The sequence below is a fragment of the Propithecus coquereli genome, unplaced genomic scaffold, assembly GCF_000956105.1.
Source record: "Propithecus coquereli isolate 6110/MARCELLA unplaced genomic scaffold, Pcoq_1.0 Scaffold285, whole genome shotgun sequence".
Classification (NCBI taxonomy): Eukaryota; Metazoa; Chordata; class Mammalia; order Primates; family Indriidae; genus Propithecus; species Propithecus coquereli.
The window spans coordinates 2,629,088-2,655,382 of NW_012148452.1; the positions used below are offsets into that span (position 1 = coordinate 2,629,088).

At 42.7% G+C, this 26,295-nt stretch overlaps 1 protein-coding gene across 2 annotated transcripts in view; it reads left to right on the forward strand.

Moving 5' to 3' along the window:
* The window catches only part of TEX14 (testis expressed 14), a 92,792-nt gene that overhangs the window by 5,602 nt on the left and 60,895 nt on the right, over window positions 1–26,295 (forward strand). For both annotated transcript variants that reach the window (XM_012648439.1, XM_012648438.1), the window contains exon 2: window positions 25,828–25,942. In XM_012648439.1, the coding sequence (XP_012503893.1) occupies window positions 25,828–25,942 (115 nt within the window). The remainder of the gene's footprint in view (window positions 1–25,827; window positions 25,943–26,295) is intronic.

Genomic DNA, 26,295 nt, shown 5'->3' on the forward strand with positions numbered 1-26,295 from the left:
GAGCAGCATGGGGGTCGGGGGGGGGGGGCCAGCAGGCTGTCTGGAGGAAGGAGGGTTAGTGAATCCTAAATGCAGTTGGTCTTGGAAGATAAACCCACAATATACTTTTATAATTTTTATTTTAAAGAATCATGGGTCTTTTACATTTACTTACATAGATAGTTACCATTTTGGGTGCTCTTTATTTCTTCCTGAAGATTTGCCCTTCCTCCAAAAGAACTTCCTTTAATATTTCTTATACTGCAAATCTATCAACAACATAATTTCTTAGTTTTCTTTGATCTAAAAATGTCTTTTTCTCACTCTGATTCTTTTTCTTTTTTCTTTTTTTTTTTTTTTTTTGAGATCGTTCTGTTGCTGAGCCTAGATCATAGCTCACTGCAACCTCACATTCCTGGGCTCACGTGATCCTCCTGCCTCAGCCTCCTGAATAGCTGGGACTACCACAGGTGCCACCACTCGTGGCTAATTTTTCTATTTTTTATAGGGACGGGGGTCTTGCTCTTGCTTAGGTTGGTCTCGAACTCTTGAGCTCAAGCGATCCTACCACCTTAACCTTCCAGAGTACTAGGATTACAGGCATGAGCCACTGCACCCAGCCTCACTCTGATTCTTGAAGGATATAAAATTGTAGGTTAAATGTATTTTTTTTTTCTGTCACTGTCTTTTGGCCTCTGTAGATTCTGATGAGAAGTCAACTGTCATTGTTCACCTATATGTAATGGGTTGTTTTACTCTGGCTGTCTTCAAGAGTTTCTCTTTTGGTTTTCAGTGGTTTCACTGTGATGTGCCCAGGGGTAGTTTTCTTTATATTTATCATGCCTGGGGTTTTCTGATCTTCTTGAATGTGGAAATTAATGTCTTTTACCATTTTGGGGAACCTTTCTGCCATTATTCCTTCAGATATTCTTTCTGCTTTATTTTTTCTCTCCTCACTTTCAGGAAATCCATTTCTACTTTTGTTAAAAGACCTTTACATATTGTCCCACCACCCCCAAAGCTCTGTTCATTTTTTTTTCAATCTTTTTTTTCTCTGTGTTGTTCAGATTGGGTAATTTCTATTGATCTGTTGTCAAGTTCAGGACCTTTGCTCTGTCATTAATCTGCTGTTAACCTTATTCAATGAAATTTTGATTTCTGATACTTATTTTTCATTTCTAGAATTTCTGTTTGTTTCTAAAAAGAAACAAATATAGTTTTATTGTTCTGCTGAGATTTTCTATTTTTTCATTGATGATGAGCATCATTTTCTTTACATCTTGAGCATAGTTACTTTAATTCCAAGATCTGGGTCATCTTGGAGTTGGTCTTTATTAATTATGTTTTCTGGCCAGGCACAGTGGCTCAGGCCTGTAATCCTAACACTCTAGGAGGCCAAGGCAGGAGGATTACTTGAGGCCAGGAGTTCAAGACCAGCCTGAGCAATGAGAGAGACCTGTCTCTACAAAAAATAGAAAAAATTAGCTGGATGTGGTAGTATGAGTGTAAGGTCCCAGCTACTCAGAAGGCTGAGGCAGGAGGATCACTTAAGCCCAGGAGTTTGAGGTTGCAGTGAGCTATGTTGATGCCACTGCACCTTACCCAAGGTGACAGAGCCAGACTTTGTCTCAAAAAAAAAAAAAAAAATTATGTTTTCTGTTGAATATGGGTCATATTTCCTGTTTATTTGCATGTTGAATAATTTTGGATTATATCCTGAACATTGTAAGTGATTTGTTGTAGGGACTTTGGATTCTGTTATGTTCCTCTTAAGAGGGGGTGTGTGTGTGTGTGTGTTTCTGTGTGTATTTTTAAAAAATCAATCAATTAATTATTTAGTAGGTAGTTAACTTAGCTGAACTCAAATTGCAAACTCTGTCTCCCCTGCGGTAGTCAACAACTCAGATGTTAATGCATTTCGTTAGGTTTCAGTTGTGCTACTCAGAGCCAGCCCTGTGCATGTGTGAAGGGCCAGCCAGAGATTTGGGCAGAGTTTATATGCAGAATTGAGGGCTTCTCCTCTTTAACTCTTTTTTTTCTGGGATTTTTTTCCCTTGCTTTTCAGCTACTACAGTGGCTCTGAACTCTGACCTCTAGCTCTTCATTCCAGTAAAACTGTATTTTCTATCCTAGTTTTAGCCACTTCTTCAGGCTAAAAGCTATAAAAAAAGAAAACCAGGGTCATTTCTTTCTTTCACGTCTGTCATATCAGCCTAATTGTTGTTGTTCTCTGGTGTCTTCACATAGTTTTGTACATTTTGTCCAGAGTTTCTAGTTGTTATTTGTAGAAAAGTTGGTCTGACAGGTGGTAATTGGCCACTGGAAACAGAACTCTATATTTTGGTCTTTATTCCCAAAACAGTAGAAGGCGTTTAACAGGTGTGAATAGTGTTGGCTTTTCTAAATGATTGCTCTGTCTTAAAGTGTTTTTTTCCCTGACACCAAATAAATGGTATTTCCTGACACCAATTCTCTCATTCTTTGACTCCAACTGGGTGCCCAACAATTCAATTAGATTATGACATTGACTTCTGGGGTTAGCATCAGACCCCACAAGGGCTCAGTCTCCCAAGACTGCGGCCATTTCAGATGCCAGCTACAAATGGAGTGTCCAGGCTACCCACATTTCTGCCTGGCCACCTACAAATTCCTGGGTTCCCATGAGCCCAGGTTAGATAATTCACTACAGTGAGTTACAGAACTTAGGAAAACACTTTACTTATTATCATCAGTTTATTACAAAGAATACAACTCGGGAACAGCCAAATGGAAGAAGTGCATAGGGCTAGGAATGGGTGTGTGTGCAGGGACTTCCATTCCCTCTCGAGGCATGCCACCTTCCCTGCTCTTCAGTGTGTTCACCAACTCAGAAGCTCTCCAAACCCCATCGGTGAAGTGTTTTTATGTAGGTCTCAGGTTCATTATGTAGGCATGATTGATTATATCATTGGCCATTGGTGATTGAACTCAATCTCTAGCCCCTCTCTTCTCCCTGGAGGTCAAGGTAGAAGGTGGATGTTGAAAGTTCCAACCCTCTAATCATGGCTTGATCTTTTTGGTGACCAGCTCCTATCATAAGAAATGTAAATATTTCTGGAATGCAGGCTGGAGTGCAGTGGCTCTCTCCAACCTCAAACTCCGGGGCTCAAGAGATCCTCCAATTTCAGCCTCCTGAGTAACTGGGAGTACAGGCACGTGCCACTACACCTAGCTAATTTTTAAAATTTTTATATGTAAAGATGAGGTCTTGCTATGTTGCTCAGGCTGATCTTGAACTCTTGGGCTCAAGCAATCCTCCTGGCCGGGCGCGGTGGCTCACGCCTGTAATCCTGACAATCTGGGAGGCTGAGGCAGGAGGCTTGAGGTTAGGAATTCAAGACCAGCCTGAGCAAGAGTGAGACCCCATCCCTACTAAAAATTAGCCAGGTGTGGTAGTGTGCGCCTGTAGTCCCAGCTACTCTGTGGGCTGAGGCAGGAGGATTGCTCGAGCCCAGGAGTTTGAGGTTGCTGTGAGCTAGGCTGACGCCAGGGCACTCACTCTAGCCCAGGCAACAGAGTGAGACTCTGTCTCAAAAAAAAAAAAAAAAAAAATAGCAATCCTCCTGCCTCTGCCTCTCAAAGTGCTGGAATTATAACACCCAACCGATATTTCTTATATCAAAGGTTATATCAGATTTACATTTCTAAATGGTTGGTCTGGCTGCAGGAGGCTATGAGGTATATGAGGGGAGGGAGAAAAAAGTAGGATGACTGACATTTTTTTTTTGAGACAGGGTTTACTGTGTTGCCCAGGTTGGACTCAAACTCCTGGGCTCAAGCAATCCTCCTGTGTAGGTGCGACTACAGGCCCGCACCCCTTCACCCAGCTAGGTTTTTTTTTTTTTTTTTTTTAGCTACTGGGTTGAAAGTGGTATTATTACTTGGAAGAGGAATAAGTTTGGGAGGGAGCTGTTGGAAGTCAGTTTGGGCAGGCTGAGTTTGAGGTACCTGTGATTCAGTTAAGTGCAATATCAGATAGAAGCTGAATATCTGAGCCAGCAGCTCAGAAGAGAGGTCAGGACTGCATGAACAAATTTGAAACTAAGGATGGGCAAGATGAGAGTGCCAGGAACCCTGCTGACAAGGACCTTACTCCCTGCTGGGAAAACCCAACAGTCAGTGGTTCCCAGCAGTCAGGTCAGTAGTCAGGCTGAAGGAGGGAACAATACATTTGTTGATTCATCATTCATTCATTTGGTCAGCATTAACTGGGCATTTACTGTGCCAGGCAAGGGGCTGGAGATACAGAGATAAATACGACATGTTCCTGCTTTTAAAGAGCTCACAGTTTAGTAGGGGGAAGTAAATGTATTTGCAACAGAGTGAGCTGTGTAGAGGCACATACAAAGATAATGAGGGACACAAAACACATAGTGGTCAGTGTTACCAGGGGAGGTCAAGGAAGGCTTCCGCAAGAGTTGACATGAGCTAAGTCTTAGAATGCAAGAGTGATGGTCACACCCATGTGCAGTTGGAGAATTTGCTCATAGGAGGCCAAGGAATGGCATGGATGGTCAGGGGTTTCCACAAAGGTTGGAGGAATGGAGAATGGAAAAGTCTGAGATATGGAAGGGCCTAGACCAGAGATAGGGCTCTCGGATGAAAGTGACTGGAAGGCACTTTATAACTTAAAGATGTAAGGAACTGCTCTGGAACCAGGAGATACATCTCAGACCTGACCAGATTTCCCCAACACACTTCTTTTTTTGAAGAAATTAAATACAGTGCATTTGGGTGTCTTTAAAGAGGGCTGTCTATAAGGAGATTCTATTTGGAGAGGTGCTTGATGAGAAGACTAAGCATCCTTACAAGCTGATGGTCTTACTAGGCTTGCTACTATGATGTAATAAAAAAGCGTGGTTTGCACGTGGCAAAGGCCTGTAATCCCAGCTACTAGGGAGGCTGAGGCATCACTTGATCCTAGAAGTTGGAGGCCAGCCTGGGCAACATAGTGAGACCCTGTCTCTAATTAAAAAGAAAAAAAAATGTGGTTGATTCAGAATGTGGCACCATGTGAATGTCCAGGTGGCACTGTGTGTGCTTCCTGGCATGAAGTTTACAGCAGGAAGTTAAGTAACTAAAATAGTTACATACTATCATATATGAAGTATGTCCATTGAGGAGAAACTGGGACTAACTTTTGCTAGAAATAAATGGGTAGGCTTTCTCTGGGATTTAGAAGCCAGGAAGATGAATCATTCAGACTGAACTTTGAGGGATGATGTATTTAGTGCTTTATTATAGAAATGGATTTGATTGGAGACTAGACTGTTAATCAAACCACAAGGGGAGTTCACTGTTGCTCACCACACGAAAGCCAATTACTGAGACAAGGATGATTATCGAGGAAGAAAGGATTTATTTCAGGAGATGCATCTACTGGGAGGTGGGAGGTATGGACTGCCTCAAATCTGCCTCCCTGACCAACAGGGTCAGGGGGTTTTCTGGAGGTGAAATGAATAATGCATGAGGGGAGTGAGCATCATTTCCTGTTTGGGGTGGAGTGCAGGGCACGCAAGCACAGTGAGAAATCATGCTAGTACATACATCCCATGATCAGAAAAGGGTGGATAAGTCCCTCCCAGGGCAGGGATTTTAGTATTATAATGAGTTAGGGGTTAATATTAGTCATTCTTTCAGCCTTGTGCGCAGGCTCGTGGGTCCTTGAGCACAACCTCTGGTAGGGTATCATTTGTCTTCTTTGGACGAACAGGTAGTGAAAGACTGTGTAGTTATCTCATGGCTGTAAGGAGGTTCCACCGTTTGTGGGAAAGAAACTCAAAGAAATGTATTAATACAACAAAGTTATAAACGTTTGGTTATTAAATCTTACTGAGAGCTCTCTATTTTCTGTCTACTTTGAAACCACAGTCGCTAAGCTACCAGTGTTGAGATAAAACTCACTGTGAAGGCCACTTGGAGTAGCCAGACCTAGCTACTATGTGAACTCTGGAAACTCATTTGAAATATGAGGGAACTAAAAACACTATTAAAAAAAAAGAAAGAAAAAAAAAACAACCACTTTCTTGCTTATGGACCCGGTTACAAGACCTTCTGAAGATCACTTTGGCTTACCAGAAAGAACAGGGAGCTGATTCAGTGCGAGACAGACTTACGTTCCAACTGTGGTTCTCTCAACTGTATGACAGATGCTGTAGCCAGCATCTGTAAGATAGGGGAAATAATCAACTATTCTACAGATTCTCTTACAGTTGTTGAGAGGATGAAATGAGATAATAGATTAAAACATTTACCATCGAGTAGGCATTCAATAAACCATCGTGGTTAGGATTATCATTATATGGTGTTAGACGTGTACACTATTTCTCTTGATTTCTTCTTCTATCTCTTTCATCTTTCCCTCCTCCTCTTTCTTTCAAGAAAAGGAAACCTGGTCTCTCCAAGTCAGCTTTTATTTTTTTATTTAGTGAAAGGAGTCTTGTTCGGTCGCCCTCGCGCAGGCTGGAGTGCAGTGGCGCGATCATTGTCAGCTCACTTCTTTAGCACGCAGGAGGCCGTCCACGCTGACGCGCGAGCAGCACGAATAACTTTTCCTTTGCGGATCCTAGGTGGCGCCTGCTGTGTTGGGTGAGTAATCGCAGCTAGCTAGGGGTTAGGAGAGAGGCAGACGCGCGCAGAGAACTCAGCGTGTGATTGGTTGCTGGGACGCCGTATGTTAAGAAGGCCTCTTGCTGCTTTAAAGAGTTTCTGGAAATTTACAAGTGAAAATAGTGTTGTGAACTTTGACATTTGACCGAATTGTTACGAGATATAAAAAGTATCTAATTTGTTAGATACTTGAGAAATGACAAATGGCAAATGACTTGAGAAGAAAAATTTCTCCATCATTGTAAAGTGCGCGGCCGCGATAGACGTAGCAGAGGCTGTGAGGTGAAAGTTAAGACTATACTTTCAGGGATCATTTCTATAGTTCGTTACTAGAGAAGTTTCTCTGAACGTGTAGAGCACCGGAAACCACGAGGAGGAGCCGCAGTGTTCTCTCTTGAGCGTGAAGCTGGCTCTTGGTGTTGCTTTACTGCAACTGCCATTTGCTATTGATGATCGTTCTTCTCTCTCTTTTAGAGGGAGTAAGAGGGAGAGAACGCAGTCTGAGTGGTTTTCATTTAACTGATGTCATAATAAAAGGGTGGTGCATTTTTTTTTTTATTGTGCAGAGGTTGAGTTTTGTTTTTTTGCATTTTGAGCAATTTTTTTGTTTCTTTTCATGTCTGGGTTATTATTTGGCTGGCTCGCTGTTGTTTGTAATTTTGCTTCCATTGTTTGTTTTTTTGTCTAAGATTGCTAAGTGTTTTCTTTTTTTTAATTGTGATAGTCTTAGACTGTACCCCTTGGTGCAGTGGAATCATTGCAATTCTCTGCAGTCTCAAACTCGAGAATTGAAAGGATTCTCCTATCTCTACCTTAATTGTACCTGGGATTACAGGTGTGTAACATGCCCAGCCACTATTTCTATTTTTAGTTGAGACAGGGTCTCGCTCTTGCTCAGGCTGGTCTTGAACTCTTGAGGTCTAGTAATTTTCTCACCCTGGGCTACCTAGATCGCTGGAATCACAGGTGAGAGCCACTGTGCCCAACCTGTTAACTCTTCAAGTTCTCTTATTTTCGGGTGAGTCTTTTTTTTTGTCTTTTATTTTGTGGGTTTTTTGCCTTACTTGTCTGGGATATTTGCTTGAGTAATTTACCGTTAGTTCTTTAAGTTCCTTTGTTTCGGGTCATAAATATCTCAGTTCACAAGAGGTTTCTTCTTAGTGACTGTTAATTTTTGGGGGCGTTCTGTTCCTGATTTTGGAACAAAATTCAATGTCTCCTGGAGATATGATTTCTAGTTATTTTCTTGTATTTCTCTTTCTGTTTTTTGTTTTTTTTTTTCCCAGTTTCACAATTTTTGCTCTTGGTCGGGCGTGGTGGCTCACGCCTGTAATCCTAGCACTCTGGGAGGCCGAGGCGGGAGGATCACTCAAGGTCGGGAGTTCAAGACCAGCCTCAGCAAGAGTGAGATCCCACCCCCACCCCACCCATTACTACTAAAAATAGAAAGAAATTAGCTGGACAACTAAAAATATATAGAAAAAATTAGCTGGGCATGGTGGCTCACGCCTGTAATCCTAGCACTCTGGGAGGCCGAGGCGGGAGGATCGCTCAAGGTCGGGAGTTCAAGACCAGCCTCAGCAAGAGTGAGATCCCACCCCCACCCCACCCGTTACTACTAAAAATAGAAAGAAATTAGCTGGACAACTAAAAATATATAGAAAAAATTAGCCGGGCATGGTGGCACATGCCTGTATTCCCAGCACTCTGGGAGGCCAAGGTGGAAGGATCACTTGAGCTCAGTAGTTCAAGACCAGCCGGAGCAAGAGCAAGACCCCGTCTCTGCTAAAAATAGAAGAAATTAGCCGGGTGTAGTGGCACAGGCCTGTAGTCCCAGCTCCTCTGGAGGCTGAGGCAGGAGGATTGCTTGAGCCCAGGAGTTCGAGGTTGCTGTGAGCTAGGCTGACGCGGCAGCACTCCCCAGGCAACAGAGCAAGACTCTTGCCTCCAAAAAAAAAAATTTTTTTTTTGCTCTTGCTGAGGGCTTTTCTCAAGTATGTGGTGATCCTGGGTTGTCCATAAAAGCCACTAAGAAGCTGATTGGAAGAAGCTGATAGGAAGCTTTGTGGGCATGGGTGGGGCTTTTCCCCTTCTGGGAATGCCTGGGTGGGGAGGGTAACTTTTTATTTCCCCTGAGGCTTCTCATTTCTTTCTGAGAAAATTCTGATGCTCTCTGTCCAGGGAATACATGCTTAATTATTTGAGACCTGTTGTCAGCCCAGTAGTTTCTGATGTTTACAGTCGGTGAAAGATCTCAGTCCTGCCATAAGTACCATCCATATTCCTGGACAAGTATGGGTAGTAGATCAGTCCTGGGTACAGTAGGCATGTCACTCTTGAGTCCTTTTTTTTTTTTTGTAGTGGATTACCGAAGCACTACCTACTTGATTCCTGTTCAGAGAAAAATATCCCTGAAAGTACAGGTTTAATGTATACTTTTAATGTATTTTTAAACTATTAAATAATATTGACACATTATTATTAAATAAAGTCCAAAGTTTAGAGTTCACTCTTTGTGTGTATATTTCCATGGGTTTTGATGAATGTATGATATGTATCCACCATTATAGTATCTTACAGAATTGTTTCAGTACCCTAAAACATCCCTTATGTTTCTCCTATTCATCTGTCTCTTCAAACCCCTAGCCATCGCTAGCAACTGAATGATACAAAAAAAATTAAACAGGCAAAAAAAAAACCTGGCCACCACTGACCCTTTTACTATTTCTATAGTTTTTGCCTTTTCCAAAAATGTCATATAGTTGGAATCGTACAGCGTGTAGCCTTTTGAGATTGGCTTCTTTCACTTAGCAAAATGCATTTGAGTTTTCTCCATGTCATTAGCTTGATAACTCATTTCTTTTTATTGTTGAATAATATTCCATTGTTGGATGTACTACAGTTTGTTTATCCATTCACCTATCAAAGGGCATCTTGGTTGTTTCCAGCTTTTGGCAGCTATGAATAAAGCTGCTATGAACACCTGTTTGCAGGTTTTTGTGTGAACACAGGTTTTAAACTAATTTGGGGTAAATATCAAGGAACACAACTGCTGGATTGTATGGTAAGACAATGTTTAGCCTTTTAAGAAACTGCCAAACTGTCTTTCAAAGTCGCTGTACCATTTTACAGTCCCAGGAGCAATGCATGAAAGTTCTTGTTGCTTCACATCCTGGCCAGCACTTGCTGTCGTCAAGGATTGATGTTTTGTGTTATCCATTTGGATGTTATGTTTTGGATTATCCATTCTAATAGAAGTGTAGTGGTATCTCGTTGTTTTGTTAATGTTTTTCAAATATATTAAAATGATTTAAATGCCATTGATATTTAAATACAAATTTAATGATATTAAAATAAAGTATGGGCTGGTACAGTGGCTCATACCTATAATCCCAGCACTTTGGGAGGCAAAGGCAGGAGGAGAGCTTCAGCCAGGAGTTGGAAACCAGCTAGGGCAACATAGGAAAACCTAGTCTCTACAAAATAATAATAAATAGGCGGGGCACGGTGGCTCTCGCCTGTAATCCTAGCACTCTGGGAGGCCGAGGCAGGTGGATCGTCTGAGCTCAGGAGTTCGATACCAGCCTGAGCAAGAGCGAGACCTCATCTCTACTTAAAAAGAAAAAAAAGAAAAAAATTAGCTGGACAACTAAAAAAAAATGAAAAAATATATGTATATAAAATTAGCTGGGTATGGTGGCACATGCCTGTAGTCCTAGCTATTCGGGAGGCTGAGGCAGTAGGATTGCTTGAGCCCAGAAGTTTGGGATTGCTGTGAGCTAGGCTGATGCCACGGCACTCTAGCCTGGACAACAGAGTGAGACTCTGTCAAAAAAATAAAATAAAATAAAATAAAATAAAATAAATAAAATATATATTAAAATAAAAAATAACTTGGGTGTAGCACTTGAAATCATTTTGTGGTTCACCAGTGGGTCACATGTCCCATGCCCCAGCAAACTGGGAGCCCAGTTTGAGATTCACAACTTCATCCTGAAGCAGGCATTATATTTTAAAAAGAAACAAACAAAAAAAAAGTGATTCACAACCTCAGGGCCAAATTATCAGACTCTCTGTGTCTCAGTTTCCCCTTCTGTAAACTGGGGATAATAATAGTATGTACCTTGAGAAAGAGGAGATGATATAACTTATACGTAAAGCTTTTAGCACAGAGACTGGCGCAATATTAACACTTTAACAGATTTGGCTATTATTAACCTTTTGCAGTTTCAGAGGGGTTAGGGGCAGTCAAACCACGCAAGTCTCACCCAGCCCCAGCCCCACCCAGATTCTCACAGGCTCCAAGGGCCAGTATCTGTACTGTATTTTGGAAGTCTCTCCATGGATTTAAAAAAGAAAAAGGTCCCCAGGTGGAGGATCGATCACTGGCTTGGAATAGTAATAATGTCATATTAACCTGCTAGCTTTGGAGACTCAAGATCTTAGGTTGGAAAGCTTAGGACAAATCACCAAGGACATACATTCTCTGTTTTGAGACAGGATCTCAGTCTGTTGTCCAGGCTGGAGTACAGCGGCACAATCATAGCTCACTGCAGCCTCAGACTCCTGGGCTCAAGCGATCCTCCCGCCTTGGTCTCCCGAAGTGCAGGGATTATAGTTGTGAGCTACTCTGCCCAGCTGTTCCTTGTAGTTTCAAAGACTCATTGTTTTCTTCTTTTTTTTTTGAGACAAAGTCTCACTCTGTTGCCCGGGCTAGAGTGCCGTGGCGTCAGACTAGCTCATGGCAACTTTAAACTCCTGGGCTCAAGCGCTTCTCCTGCCTCAGCCTCCTGAACAGCTGGAACTGTAGGTGCATGTCACAAAGCCCGGATTATTTTTCTATTTTTAGTAGAGATGGGATCTCACTCTTGCTCAGGCTGGTCTCAAATTCCTGAGCTCAAGCGATCTTCCCACCTCAGCCTCCCAGAGTGCTGGAATTACAGGCATGAGCCACCCGGCTGGCCCCAAAATTCATTTATTATAAAGTTCTCACAGAGGCCTAGCCTTTCCTTTCCTAGTATGAGGGATGTGTATGTTTTGGGAACTGCCAAGGTGCAGGTGTACTAACTCTCACTCAAAGAGCACTTGAGGAAAAGGGAACAGGAGGAGGTCAAAGGCCTTTGTGGGTGGGGCATAAACACAACACACCTAGAAGTAAATGATGAGGCTACATTTATGGCTGCTATTTGGAATAGCAAGGTTTTATTCCCCAACAGTAGTTTCCACCATTCCTGTTAACTTGAAAGCATGAACCCATCAAACAGTGAAAGAACCAAAACCCCAAGGAAAGTTTCTGATCTTAAGTGAGCTGCTTTCAACTCATCAGGGATTTTCTGAAGCTGCAAGCACAGGTGCAGAATACAGTTTGCCCAGTTCTTAGTTTGGGGAGAGAACCCATTTTTCTTTGAGCTTAAGGGATTTGCCCAAGATGCCACAAGCCAGTAAGCAAAGGCTGGATTGGACCCAGACACTCTGGTTCCAGAGAACACAAAACCCAACACCAACTTCCAGCTTATTTGGATCTAGAGCTTTTAAAGAGATAACACCTAGCGTAGTTCCCCAGATGTCAATTGCCATTTGAAGCAGCTGGCTTGCAAATCTTACTTGCTGATTTTTCTAAGAAATTAGCCACACTAAACCCCAATAAGCAAAATGTGTGTGGGTTTCCTTTCTTCCATAGAGGTCTTATCTGGAATTATCTTTTGACTTTTAAGTGCTTTAAAAAAAAAAAATCTTTCTTTTTGGCTTCCTTCCTTCCTTCCTTCCTTCCTTCCTTCCTTCCTTCTTTCCTCCCTCCCTTTCACAGCATCCTGCTCTGTTGCCCAGGCTGAAGTGCTGTGGCATCAGCGTAGCTCACAGCAACCTCAAACTCCTGGGCTCAAGCGATCCTCCTGCCTCAGGCTCCTGAGTAGCTGGGACTACAGGTGCCTGCCACCATGCCCGGCTAATTTTGTTTTTTTTCTGTTTTTAGTAGAGATGGGGGTCTCACTCTTGCTCAGGCTGGTCTCGAACTCCTGAGCTCAAGTGATCCTCCCACCTCGGCCTCCCAGAGTGCTAGGATTATAGGCGTGAGCCACCATACCCCGCCTTAACATATTCTTTATTATACTGAGTTGGAAACAAAACTGTCCTTCTCTCTGGAGGGAGGTAGTCTCTAGCTTCCAAGTCTGTTCACTGTACAAACTTTCTCAAAAAGATATCCTAGAACAAGGGCTAATGTGCAGAAATACAAGAAACCATGGAAAATTGTCTTGTAACAATGACATAATTAGATTTAAAGTTTGAAAGGAAACCTGACTGCTGCTTGGAAAATGAATTGGAGAAGGGCAGTGGTGAATGTGGGCTAAGCTATGTCCAGCTGAGAGATGGTCTCTTGACCAGCAATAGAGGTGGTAGAGCTGGAGAAAGGTGGATGAATTTGACACCTCTTTAGGAGATAAACCAACTGCATTTATACAGGTTGGTGGGAAGAAAGGTGTTGGGAATGACCCTTATTTTCTGGCTTATGCCCTTGAATGGATGGACATTGGTATCATCATTCAGGCAGGGACTGGAAGAGGCCTAGATTTAGGGACAGGCAAGAGATAATTCAGTTTGGACATGTTGAATTTGAGGTGCTTTTAAGACTTCAAGACAAGAAGTCAACTAAATATCAGGTAGATCTGCATCTGAAGTCTGGTGACTTTTATGTGCCACACCCCAGAGTCAGGCCTCCTGGATTGAAACCACAGTCTGGCACTATCTCTGTGACTAAGCAGAAGTCACTTAAATTCTCTGTGCTTCCATTGCCTTGCCTGTAAAACAAGGATAATAATAACCTTCATAGTGTTATTTTGAATATTAAATGAAGTAATATGAAAATAGGAGAGCTAGAAAGGACTAAATGACCAAACTAGAATCATTTAGTCCAATTTCTTATTTCAACATTTTATCATTGAGGATAGTGTTTCTCTCTTTCTCCTTCTCTGACCTCTATCCGCACCATAGCCCACCCTGTCTTTGGTACTCAGAAGAGGGGTGTTTTACAGTAGTTAGGCTTCAATTAAAAAAAAAAGGCAGGGCAGTAGCTCACGCCTATAATCCTAGCACTCTGGGAGGCCGAGGCGGGAGGATCACTTGAGTTAAGGAGTCTGAGACCAGCTTGAGCAAGAGTGAGACTCCTGTCTTTACTAAAATAGAAAAAATCAGCCAGGTGTGGTGGCTGTCTCAAAAAAAAAAAAAAAAAAAGAAGAGAGGTGTTGCCTGGCACAGTGATGCACCCCTGTAATCCCAGCTACTCAGGAGGCTGATGCAAGATGATCGCTTGAGCCCATGAGTTTGAGACCAGGCTGGGGAACATAATGAGACTCTATCTCAAATTTTAAGAATTTAAAAACAACAAAAAAGCAAGTGGGTGTTGCCTGGCACAGTGATGCACCCCTGTAATCCCAGCTACTCAGGAGGCTGATGCAAGATGATCGCTTGAGCCCATGAGTTCAGGACCAGGCTGGGGAACATAATGAGACTCTATCTCAAATTTTAAGAATTTAAAAACAACAAAAAAGCAAGTGGGTGTTTCTCCAAGTATGTACATCATATGGGTGTGAGATATGTAGAGCAGGGGCTCAGGGTCCTTCAGGGAGGCTCAGTTTGTCACCACGTACCCAGTTGGAGATTTAGTAATCTCCTTGAAGATAGGAACTATGGGTCTCACTTTATTTTTTGTTTTTTTCTTCTTGAGACAGGGTCTCCCTCTGTTGCCCAGTTGCCCAGGCTAGAGTGCCATGGTGTTAACGTAGCTCAGAATAACCTCAAACTTCTGGGCTCAGGTGATTCTCCTGCCTCAGCCTCCTGAGTAGTTGGGACTACAGGTGTGCACCACCATGTCTGGCTGGTTTTTTCTACTTTTAGTAGAGGTGGGAGTCTCATCCTTGCTCAGGCTGGTCTCGAACTCCTGAGCTCAAGTGATCCTCCCACTTCGGCCTCCCACAGTGTCAGGGTTACAGGCTTGAGCCACCGCATCTGGCCTCATTTTCTTTGATCTGGCCCAGAGCTGCAGAGTGCTGTTCACTGGGTAAATACATGGCTGTTGTCTGTCAGGAAATGGCCAGAGAGCCTCAAATCAAGACACAGGTTACATACTTAGCCTTTCGCTAAGACAAAAGGCTGTATGCCTTTTTCTTCTTATAGACAGAAGGCTATATTCTTAGCCTTTTGCTCTTTACACAACTTCTGGTTCGTAAGACAGTTCCCATTAATAAGTTGTTCATCCCCAGCCACCCCTTGTCAGGAATGATTGCTCTATGATTTGCTTCCTTAGCCTTTGTGAGACATGTCTGAATGATTCTCCGTGTTCCTCAGACAGTGCACCCAGATTCCCCCTTTGTTCCCTTTTCAACCTCAGCCCCCACCCCACCCCCAATGCTGTCACTGTCCAATTCTCTATGGATTTACTTCAGTCAGGTCAGTTCATTACATTTTTCCTACAACTTCTGGACTCTAGGCAAATCACAGAGCCTTTACTGTGGGTAGAGTACCAGGAGGAGATAAGGACTGAAAAGATACAGAATGGAGGATATTAATGCTCAAGGCAGCAGCAGAGGCCCAGTGTGGTGGCTCATGCCTGTAATCTTAGCACTCTGGGAGGCCGAGGTGGGAGGATCCATGGAGCTTAGGATTTTGAGATCAGCCTGAGCGAGACTGAGACCCTGTCTCTACTAAAAATAGAAAAAATTAGCTGGTTGTGGTGGCACCACCCTGTAGTCCCAGCTACTTGGCAGGCTGAGGCAGGAGGATTGCTTGAGCCCAGGAGTTTGAGGTTGCTGTGAGCGAGGCTGACGCCACGGCACTCTAGCCCGGGCAACACAGTGAGACTCCGTCTCAAACAAAAAAAAAAAAAAAATGCAGCAGGAGACAGCTTTGTGGCCTTGGGAGAGCCACTTAAAAGTTCTACGCTTTTATTTCCTCAACTTCTTACAGTTATTTCCAAGATTGAATGGAGGTGATCCATGTAAAGGGGAACATATTAAAGTAGTGCTGGAGAACGTTTTCTTCTTTTTAATGAATAAGAGAAATTACAATTTTGTCCATTTTGGTTTGTTTTTGTTTTGGTTGGTTGGTTTTTGGCAGAGGGAGGAGTGCTATAACCTTTCAGATTCACCAGGGAAGTTATTTTTAAATATAATACAACATTTATTTAGGTTGGAATTTTTTCTTTTAAATACTGACAGGCACAAAGAAGAAAACTAAAAATAAGGTGTAATCTGTCTCTAGATAGACCTGCAGATATTTAAAAATAAAGGTGATATAGTCTAAGGTTAAAAAATTTAAACAGTACATATATGTACAAAGTTACCAATAAAAGTAGACATCCTCCCTCTCAAAAAAAAAAAAAACCCAAAGTAATCCCACTTTAGAGTTTTTGTTACTTTTTTCCTAATTAAAAAAAAAAAGAATGGGGGTGGGAAGAGAACAGTTTTCAAAATAAACCTCTTTGTTCCCAGTGAAGATTGGCTGGGCTACAGCAGTTTGAAAAGCTACCGAGGTGAGCGGTAAAGCGCCCCTGACGTCCACGCTCTCGTGAGTAACCAGTAGATGATCAATGTCACCCACGTATTAGCTTCGAAATTCAGTATCTTGGTTAAAAATTAGAAAACAGGCTGGGCGCGGTGGCTCAGGCCTGTAATCCTAGCACTCTGGGAGGCCGAGGCGGGCGGATTGTTTGAGCTCAGGAGTTCGAGACCAGCCTGAGCAAGAGCGAGACCCCGTCTCTACTAAAATTAGAAAGAAATTAATTGGACAACTAAAAATACATAGAAAAAATTAGCCGGGCATGGTGGCGCATGTCTGTAGTCCCAGCTACTCAGGAGGCTGACGCAGGAGGATCACTTGAGCCCAGGAGTTTGAAGTTGCTGTGAGCTAGGATGACGCCACGGCACTCTAGCCTGGGCAACACAGTGAGACTCTGTCTCAAAAAAAAATTACAAAACAAAAACCCTCACCTACAGACGCTGCTTGTCATATTTAACACCAGAAAACTAATTCAACGCACACGGGCACATGTTTTGTCTTAAACTCTTCCGGAAGTGTGTTTTTAGAGCCAAAAGACAGTAACTTCTGACTGGCTGTTGGTCTGTAATAGGCTAATTAGGAACTTGGAGTCTTAGCTTCTTAAAAAAAAACTCTCAGAGTGTTCAGAATGCTTATTCGAGAGTTGTATACAAAACAACACTTTGAAAACTCATTGGCTATCATTCTAAAAAGATAGTAATGTGGGAGGGGGCGCGAATTTCGCCGTCAGTTAAAAATGTGCGGCCAACGACAGACCCAGCAGAGGCTGCGAGCTAAAAACTAAGACTATACTTTCAGGGATCATTTCTATAGTTCGTTACTAGAGAAGTTTCTCTGAACGTGTAGAGCACCGGAAACCACGAGGAGGAGGTGGCAGCGTTCTCTCCTGAGCGTGAAGCCGGCTCTTGGTGTTGCTTCACTGCAATTGCCATTTGCCATTGGTGATCGTTCTTCTTTCTCTTTATGGGAGAGTAAGAGGGAGAGAATGCAGTCTGAGTGGTTACTTTAAATCCACCTGTAATGAAAGATACTGAGTTTATGTGCTTCTGTATAAGTGCCTTGTTCTTATTTATGCTTTCTGTAACCTGTGTACTACATGTGGTGGTTTCTATCCTAATGCATGTTTTAAGGAACTATAGTTTCTGTGATACTGGGCTTCTCATTTTCCGGTAGAGTTTAAAGAATCCAAGGCGGCAGTACATTAAGCTTACATTAAATGTGTGAGTGTTTGGGTCTGCTGAAGGGGATTGAAAGAGACAGTTGGGGTTTTTTTCCTGCCAAGTCACTAACCACCTGTCAATTACGTATTCTCTATCATGATTTTTTCCTCTGTATCATTCCAGACCAAGGAAATACAGTGTGTGTAACCTTAACGTTTATAGGGCTTATAGCAGAAAAAGAATGAACACTGGGTTTGGGCAAAAGCATGGTGGACAGAGATTTGGAGACAGTCGAGTTATCCTGGTTACCCTCCATGGAAGGGTAGGGGCAGCTATTGAAAGAGAGTGAATGAGCAGTTGAAGGTCACTTCACTGCTATGCAGAGATCAAATTTTGGAGGAGGAATGAGGTGGCAAGAGTTAGGCATCTGCTGCGTTCTCCTACATAGGAGATGATTGTAGTGATGGAGAAAGAGAAATATTGACCAGACTGGAAAGATATTTTAAGTGGTAAAATTGACCAGACTTAGGGATTGATTCAATGTGGGCAGAAGGGAGAGGGACTGTCAAGGACAACCGTTAGGTTTTATGGCTTTAGGAAATGATTGGACAGTCACTCCATTTGTTCAGATGATGGAAAATGGAGGAGGAACTGGATTAGGTAGAGCACTGGGGTGAGAAGTGATGGTAGAGTTCAGTTTAGGGCACATTTAGGAGAGATTTCTCACCTTTAATAGGCAGTGGAAAAGGAAGAGATGGACCTTCCAAAGCAGACTAGAAGGAATGAATAGCCACAAGTAAGAGGGAAACCAGATGTGTGGGCATAATGGAAGCCCAGGAAGGGAAAATGAGGTATGTGGAAAGTAGACAGACATTAGGATATAGATAGATAGGAAAGTATCCATGGCATCGAGCCACAATGGTGACCTTCTTGGTCCTGTGGTGGCAGCAGACACTGGTTTGAGGTCAGTTGATCACTGAAGGGATGTTAAGGGTTTGGTCACTGGATCAAAAGCTCACCAAAGAAGGCTATGAAGGAGAGTATAGAGATGGGTGTGTTTAGCTGGGAGGACTGGGAATGGGTGGGATGTGAATCCAGGCAGGGTTTAATTAAAGAAGGGAGAGCAAGTCTGAATACATATGGCAGGAGAAATTGAGATTTGGGAAAGTGCAGCATCCAGGCCTTTGAGTCAGCCAGAGATGATGGGGAGTGCAGATGTAGGTGGACTAGTCCATGTAGTGAGACAACATTGAGGATTTTTTCAACTAATGACTTCTAGTTCTATGCCAAATATAAGGCAAGATCATGATTAAGGGTAAGAAGAAATGAAAGAACCATCACAGAGAGCAGGTGAGGGAAAGGTACCCCCTGAGAGTTGAGTGTGCCCCTTCCATGCTTCTGAAACTTTGGGATTGCTTCCTGGTCTTGGGAGCACCTTCCTGATCACACTTGATTTCTTATTCTTCCACTCCAGCCATGTACCATGTAGTTCCTCCTTTATTTTCTTGTTCTAGATCTACAGTGGTCCTAAATCAGCCCTTGGTCCTGTTTGAAGGTTGAGGGCTGTGAGGGAAGCAGTATATCCTCTGAAGTTGATTCCCTGGTCTGTTATTTACTAGGTGTGAATTTGTGGGTGATTGCTTAACTTCAGTTTGTCCCTCTGTGAAGTAAGTAGGTATAGTAATAGTACCATCAACAATGGAGTTATTTTAAGGGTTAAACTAGATAAAGTAAGTGTGGTAGTTGAATATTCCCTTCCCCCATTCTGAAAAAGCCCCTCCCTTAGGATTAGAAATCCCTGTCACTTCCCCAGTCTTCCCTGTATCAATACTATCCACCCAATTGTTCTGGGCACAAACCAACCTTTCACTTTTGAAGCCTCTTTCCTTGACCCCCCCCCTCCCCCAGAAGTCCTTGTTGAGTCCTATCAACTTGACTTCTAGAACAGACCAAGTTTCTTCATCTTCCTTGCTACACCGTAATGCAAGCCACCATAGTCTTTACCACAGACACCTTGCAGTGGCTTCAGAACTGGTCTCCAAGCTTCAAAACTCTTAATAGTTTCCCTTCACACTTCAAATCCAAACTTTTCTGGCCTTGCCTTGTGCTGCCATAGAAAACCCTTGGGTATCTGGTCCCTGTCTGCCCTTCCCTTTCCCTCTCAAACCCTCACTCAGTCACTCAACACAATACTTCTGACACCAGATGTGTGGGGGTTGTTTTCTCACACATATAGCAATTCTCTGGCAGATACCAGCCAGATATCCTCCAATTCAATTCAATTCTGACACTGTGTACTAGATAGAGATAGCATCAGGATCCCACAGGTTTAGTTCTCAGTCCCACAAGACTGCCCCCAACTTCAGATGCAGTCCGATGTATTATAGTAGGTTGTCACATAACTACACTTCCGTCTGCTGACTATAAATCGGGTGTTCCCACAGCCCCCTCCTCAGATTTGATTAATTTGCTAGAATGGCTCAGAGAACTCAGGGAAACACTTTTTTTTTTTAAGGCAAGCATGAAAATGAGGTTTATTGAGAAGAGAAAGATAGGATTATAGGGCAAGGGCAAGATATAGGTTTATAGAGCATGATACATACACCACAGACAACAACTGGACCCATTGTTGCAGCAAAGGGAGATCGAAAGGAAGGGGAAACATTTATGTTTACCCACTTATTATAAACGATATTACTAAAGATACAGATGAACAGCTAGATGGAAGAGATGCATAGGGCAAGGCATGTCAGAAGGGGCACAGAGATTCCATGCACTCCCTGGTCACCCTGCTGGAACCTCCTCATGTTCAGCTATCTCAAAGTTCCTCAACCCAGTCGTTTTGGGTTTTTATCTTCATTATGTAGGCATGATTGATTATATTGACCCTTGGTGATCAACTTAACCTTCAGCTTCGCTCCCTTCCCTGGAGGTTGAAGGGTGGGGCTGAAAGTCTCAACCCTCTTATCATGCTTTGGTCTTTGCATTGACCAGTGCCATCCTGAAACTATCCAGGTGGCTCTAGCCACCAGTCACAATTAGCATACAAAAGACACTCTTATCACTCCAGAGATTCCAAGGGTTTTAGGAGCTCTATGTCAGGAAATAGGGACAAAGACTAAATATACATTTCACGATTATCACAGATGGTATAGTATAGTGCATGGACTTTGGAACCAGACTGCTTTCTACACCTCCATTTCTCCATCCATAAAACAGTGATAGCCATAGTTCTTTCCTCCTATTGCAGAGTTTTTGTGAAGATTAAGTGAGTTCATGGAATGGTGCTTGGTACACATTAATGTTATTGTCATATTTCCCCGCTGAGGAGGACCAGAGATTAGATGACTAGCCCATCTAGAGGTTCTGGGCTAATGATGGTGGTCATTAAGACTTCGATATTTGAATCCAACCAAGTCTTTTGACCTTTTTGGTCAGTCTTTCTTTGTACCATGTCATAGCTGCCTTTGGTCACTTCTTAGAGAACTGTTTTTAGTTACCTTATATCAACTACAACATGGGTAAAATGCTGGCCTAAAATAAATATTTGTTGAATAAATAAGTGTTGTTTTCTACTAGGAAATCTCCAAAGGACATGTTGTTTGTGTAACTTGTAGGGATGGTGGTTTTCAACCTATTTCTTTCCAGCCACCTGTGTCCCCTCAAGAAGTGTTGCTGAGTGCCTCCCTAAGTGCTTCCTGGTCCCTAGAGAAGCCTTTGGAGGCCCTAGTTGATTTAATTTTTTGCCTCCTGAGCCCCTGGGATTAATCTGCCTGCTTCTCTTGACTGTAATCCCTTCCTGTCAAGAACTATGAGTAGTCTGAGAGATTTGACAGGTTATACTGCTATAGGCTTATGATGAGATTCCTGGGTCAGAGATGAATGATAGTTTATTACTTATAAGCAACAGCAATAGCCAGAATATCAGCATTTTTGTTGCTGGTTCCTCTAGCCCCAATTCTCACAGAGCCATGCAAAGAGATCCAGATAGTATTGTATATGTATTGGGTTGCTTTACAGTAGAGGAAGCTTTATAATGGACAGTGTGCCCTTTGCTCCAGTGAGAGACATTATCTTTATTATATCAAACAGTGAAAGCATGTATTTACTTTGCTCTGAATGTAGATACTGAGTTCCAAACATAAACATCCTAAAAAAGTGGTCTAAGGCCAGGTGCAGTGGCTTATGCCTGTAATCCCAGCACTTTGGGAGACTGAAGCAGGAGGATTGCTTGAGTCCAGCAGTTTCAGACCAGCCTGGGCAACATAGCGAGACCCCATCTATACAAAAATAAATAAATTTAAAAATTATCCAGGAATGGCTGCACACCTCTGTAGTTCTAGCTACTCAGAAGGCTGAGGCAGGAGGATCACCTGAGCCCAGGAGTTTGCAATGAGCCATGATCATGCCACTGCACTCCAGCCTGGGCAAGAGAAGGAGACTCCATCTCAAAAAAAAAAAAAAAAAGTGGTCTAGAACAAAGGGTAGTTAGTGCTTTGCTTCTATGACATGCATAAACAGGAGAGATCCGTGGAGAATTGTCTTCTCGCTATTCTTTGCTGCTCTTCTCTACTCTTAGCCTTGCTTGTGTTGGGCACAGAAGTAGTATACCAGGCACTGAAGATACGGAGATACATTTGGTAGTTCCTACCCTTTAAGGTAGAGTAGACAGTCTGGTAGGAGATATAGACATGCCATAAATATTTGTAACACAGCAAGGCCTGAGCAGTGAGAAATGTGAACCCCACTAGCACTGCTATCACCAAGAACACTGCTCCTTCTTACTAGATGTCTCTGGCTTTGATGGTGATGACTGATCCTCCTTTTTGAAATTCTTGTCACCATGACCTGTTTCTTCCAGGTTTTCTTCTAACTTCTGCCTACTTTTTGGCTTTTTTCCTCAGCTTGCATCTTAAGATAGTGGTGGGCCTCAGGGCTCCATCTTTAACCCTCTGCTGTTCGGGTAGTATCTCTCATGACTTATCTCCTCCCATGGCTTAAAAATGGCCGATAATAATGTTAACAACCCCTACCTAGCCGAGTTCTGGACACTGGACACCTTTACTTGGATTCATTCATTCAGTACTAGGTGCTTGGGATATAGTGGGTACACAAAGCCATTCACAGTCTCTTCCCTTCTGAAACTTAAAGTCTCATGCAGGTGGCAGGCATTAATTGAATAATCACACAGAAGAGGTGTTTGATTTGCTCAAAGAGGTTAAGGAAGTATTCCCTAAGCCAGTGACATTTGGATAGATGTCTGAATGATAAATTGAAGTTAAGTTGGGGTTAGAGGTTGAGGGGGAGAATTCCTATCATGGAGGACAGCTTGTGTAAAGGCCATGTGGCAGAAAGGAGCATGGTGAGTATGAGGAGTAAGAAAGCCAGTGTAGCTGGAGTAAGGGGGAATATGGTGTAAAAAGCTTGAGACGTGGGTATCAGTCAGACCCTGTAAATATGTAGATAAGTTTTGTCTTTAACCCAAGAGACAGGAAGCTGCTGAAGCCCAAAGCAAGGAATAATACATTGTCCTGCTTGTTTATACACAAGTCACGTCATAGGCTAAAAATTCCTTGACCTGAAAAAAATAATCCAAAAGAATATTTATATGTGTGGAATTTTGATCACAAGGTAAAATTTAAAAATAGCACGTGCTATGTAAATCTCATGGTCTTTGGCTTTGGATTGTCGCTTTTACCATCCACTTTCCTTTTTTTTGTTGTTTTTTTTTTTGAGACAGAGTCTTGTTCTGTTGCCCGGGCTAGAGTGCTGTGGCGTCATCCTAGCTCACAGCAACCTCAGACTCCTGGGCTCAAGGGATCCTCCTGCCTCAGCCTCCCGAGTAGCTGGGACTACAGGCATGCGCCACCATGCCCGGCTAATTTTTCTATTTTTAGTAGAGACGAGGTCTCGAGGTCTTGCTCTCCTCGGCCTCCCAGAGGGCTAGGATTACAGGCGAGAGCCACCACGCCCGGCCCCAGCCAGTTTTTCGTTTTCTTTTTTCTCTCGCGAAAAGCCTCCTTCCTTCGACCACCGGTCGGGTCCAAACTGAGGCGCGTGTGTGACAGTTTCTGGCGCCGCGGCGCGCTTTGTTGTCGTCAGCATTACGCGGGCAAACATGACGGGCAGAGGAAGTCAGGCGGCGTTAGAAATGACTGGCGAGTGACTGGCTGTTTAGCGACTGTATGTTAATTAAGGTGACAGCCTGAAATGTCTCTGAAAACTCAAGCATATTCAAAATGCCTTGTCGAACTCTAGTAGTGGAAAGATAATTTTTAGAAAACATTTGCTAGTATCCTCTTGAGAAAAATGGTGTTATCAGGAAAATTCACCATCAGCAAAACGTGTATGAGTTTCGTCCAGTTTGGAGAGGCGCGAGAAACATGGTTAAGACTATACTTTCAGGGATCATTTCTATAGTTCGTTACTAGAGAAGTTTCTCTGAACGTGTAGAGCACCGAAAACCACGAGGAAGAGGCGCAGTGTTCTCTCCTGAGCGTGAAGCCGGCTCTTGGTGTTGCTTCACTGCAACTGCCACTTGCCATTGATGATCGTTCTTCTCTTCCTTTTTAGGGAGAGTAAGAGGGAGAGGACGCAGTCTGAGTGGTTTTCTTTTTACAGTGGTGTTTAATGATAGCTGTTGTTTTAAGTTGTTAGTTTTGGCTTATTTGTGTGGTTTTGTCTTGTTTGTTTTTTTTTTTGAGGTTTTGTTTTTTGTTTGTGGCTTTTTTTTGCCTTTTTGATTCTTTTTCTACCGTTACTGTTATTCTCTCTGTTTTTAACCCATAGTAGTGGTTATTGTGTAATGTTCTTTTAGGATTGAGGCTGTCTCGTTTTAGTTTTTTCAGTTGGAGTGTAGGTGGTGTTCTCGTAGTTCACTGCTATCTTGAGTTTATGCATTCAAGCGATTTTCTTCCCTCAGTCTCCTTGGCAGCTGGGATTATAGGCCATGCTAAAATACCTGCCTAATTTTTCTAACTTTATTAGAGACTGAGTTTTTCTTTTTGCTCAAGCTGGTCTGTCACTGTGGTGGGATAAAAGGCTTGAGACACTGTGCCTGGCCTATTTTGTGTAATTTTCTTCTATTGTTGAATAGTGTCTGTTTTAGGTGAGGTCTACCATTCCAATGATGTCTTTTTAAGTTATCTTTCCCTCAACACACCCAGTATCATTAACCCCTCCGTTATACCTTTCTGACTGAAAAGCGTTTTAATCCATTTTATTTTGCCAGAGTGTGGTGAAAATGCTTCAATGCAAATTTCCGTAAATAATATTTTTTTTTCTAAGTAAGCATTTATTTTTATTTTATTTTTTTAATGGAGGGAGAGGGAGTTATTCTTCAGTAGTGCTTTGGTGTTAGGCATTATGCGTTATGAGTGAAGATTTGCCTAATTGTGTTTATTTAATAAACCATTTATCCACCTCTTGGTGGCACAATGGGCCTACCAAATTTTGGTGGGCTGTTTACTCTTTCTTAAGCAAAGAACAATCTGTAAAGCTGATTTAGAGAAAAACTTAGGTACAAACAAGAGAGGCAACCATGTGAAGGGCCACGTGCGTGTGACTTTCACAGAAAATACTATTTGGTGAAGATGGAGTATGTGAAGGGCAGCCAGGGTGAAAAGAAAAACAGCGTGTGGCAGACCCAGGGCACCAGGTGGGACGCAGTTGGCATGCAAATACCAAATACCCAGCAAAAACACGTGCTGTTAAACCAATTACAGGAATTGTTACAGTGTTTTAGTTTTCAGGAACTGTTGGTTGTTGAAGCAGCCAAATACCAGCCCTGGGAGACACAATTAAAACTTTAAGACTTTTCCAAAAACTATTTAGACATCTTTTTTAGTACTCTGAGGTCACGAGGTGCCATGAATGCACGTTGGGACCTCACCCAAACCTGTTCCCCTGTTACTCTCATCTTCAACTCCCTGGCTCCAAACCCAGGCCTCTAAAATGGATTACAAAGATTCGCTGGGGCCTACAACTGGTCTCCGAAGTGTTCTTTTCGCTCCTTTTCCTACCCCTCCCCTATTTAAAAACAACTGGTTGTGCTGCCCCTTTTCTGAGCGCAGCCCCCATCCGAGGGGCAGATCGTGATCCGAGGGGCTCAGGGCCCCCGCAGGTCGGCGGGAGCCAGCGGGGTCGGGCCGGCTGGTCCAGGGGAAGCCGAGCGAACGATGCCGCGCGCCCGGCTCAAACTCGCGCCACCACCAGCTCACGAGCAGCGCCCCACCTTCTCCATCACCGAAGGCGCCCGAGCCAATCGTAAATAATATTTTTGATGAATAAACTCTGGGGTTTCCTTCCACTTGGTCTTTGACCTTTCATGTATATATGTGTGTGACTAGTGAAGGCTTTCTTTTTTTGTTTCTAAAAAAAGTTCACAGCAGTAATATATGAAAATATAGTATAAAGAAATTTGATTTTTTTCTTTAGTTACATCTCAGGAAAATTCCGGATATTGGCATTGATTTTGGTATTTGCTTTGCAGGAATTTATGTGGATGCAGTTAACTCCCTGGGCCAGACAGCACTTTTTGTTGCAGCATTATTAGGCCTTGCAAAATTAGTTGATGTTCTGGTGGATTATGGATCAGACCCAAATCAGTAAGTACAATAACATTGACATCTAGAAAATAAGGATTGTATTCTTGAGATGAATTGGGGCATTTGGAAACTAATTTGACAAAATATTAAAAGAAAAGAACCTTTGCTAATTTATGTCAATGAAATATAGTTGTATACATATGTTAAAACATAATTTTAACTGCTAATAAAATTTTTCCAAGCAGTTATACTGGGCCCTATAAAATAATTGAGATTAGTCATTAATTAGTTAATTAGTCATTAACAGCACTGTTTGCATATTTTCACCCCGGGTTATAATTTGTTTCATGTGCTTCACTTGCTTAGGCAGTTTAACATCCTCACAATCAAATTCTTTTTTTTTTTTTTTTTTT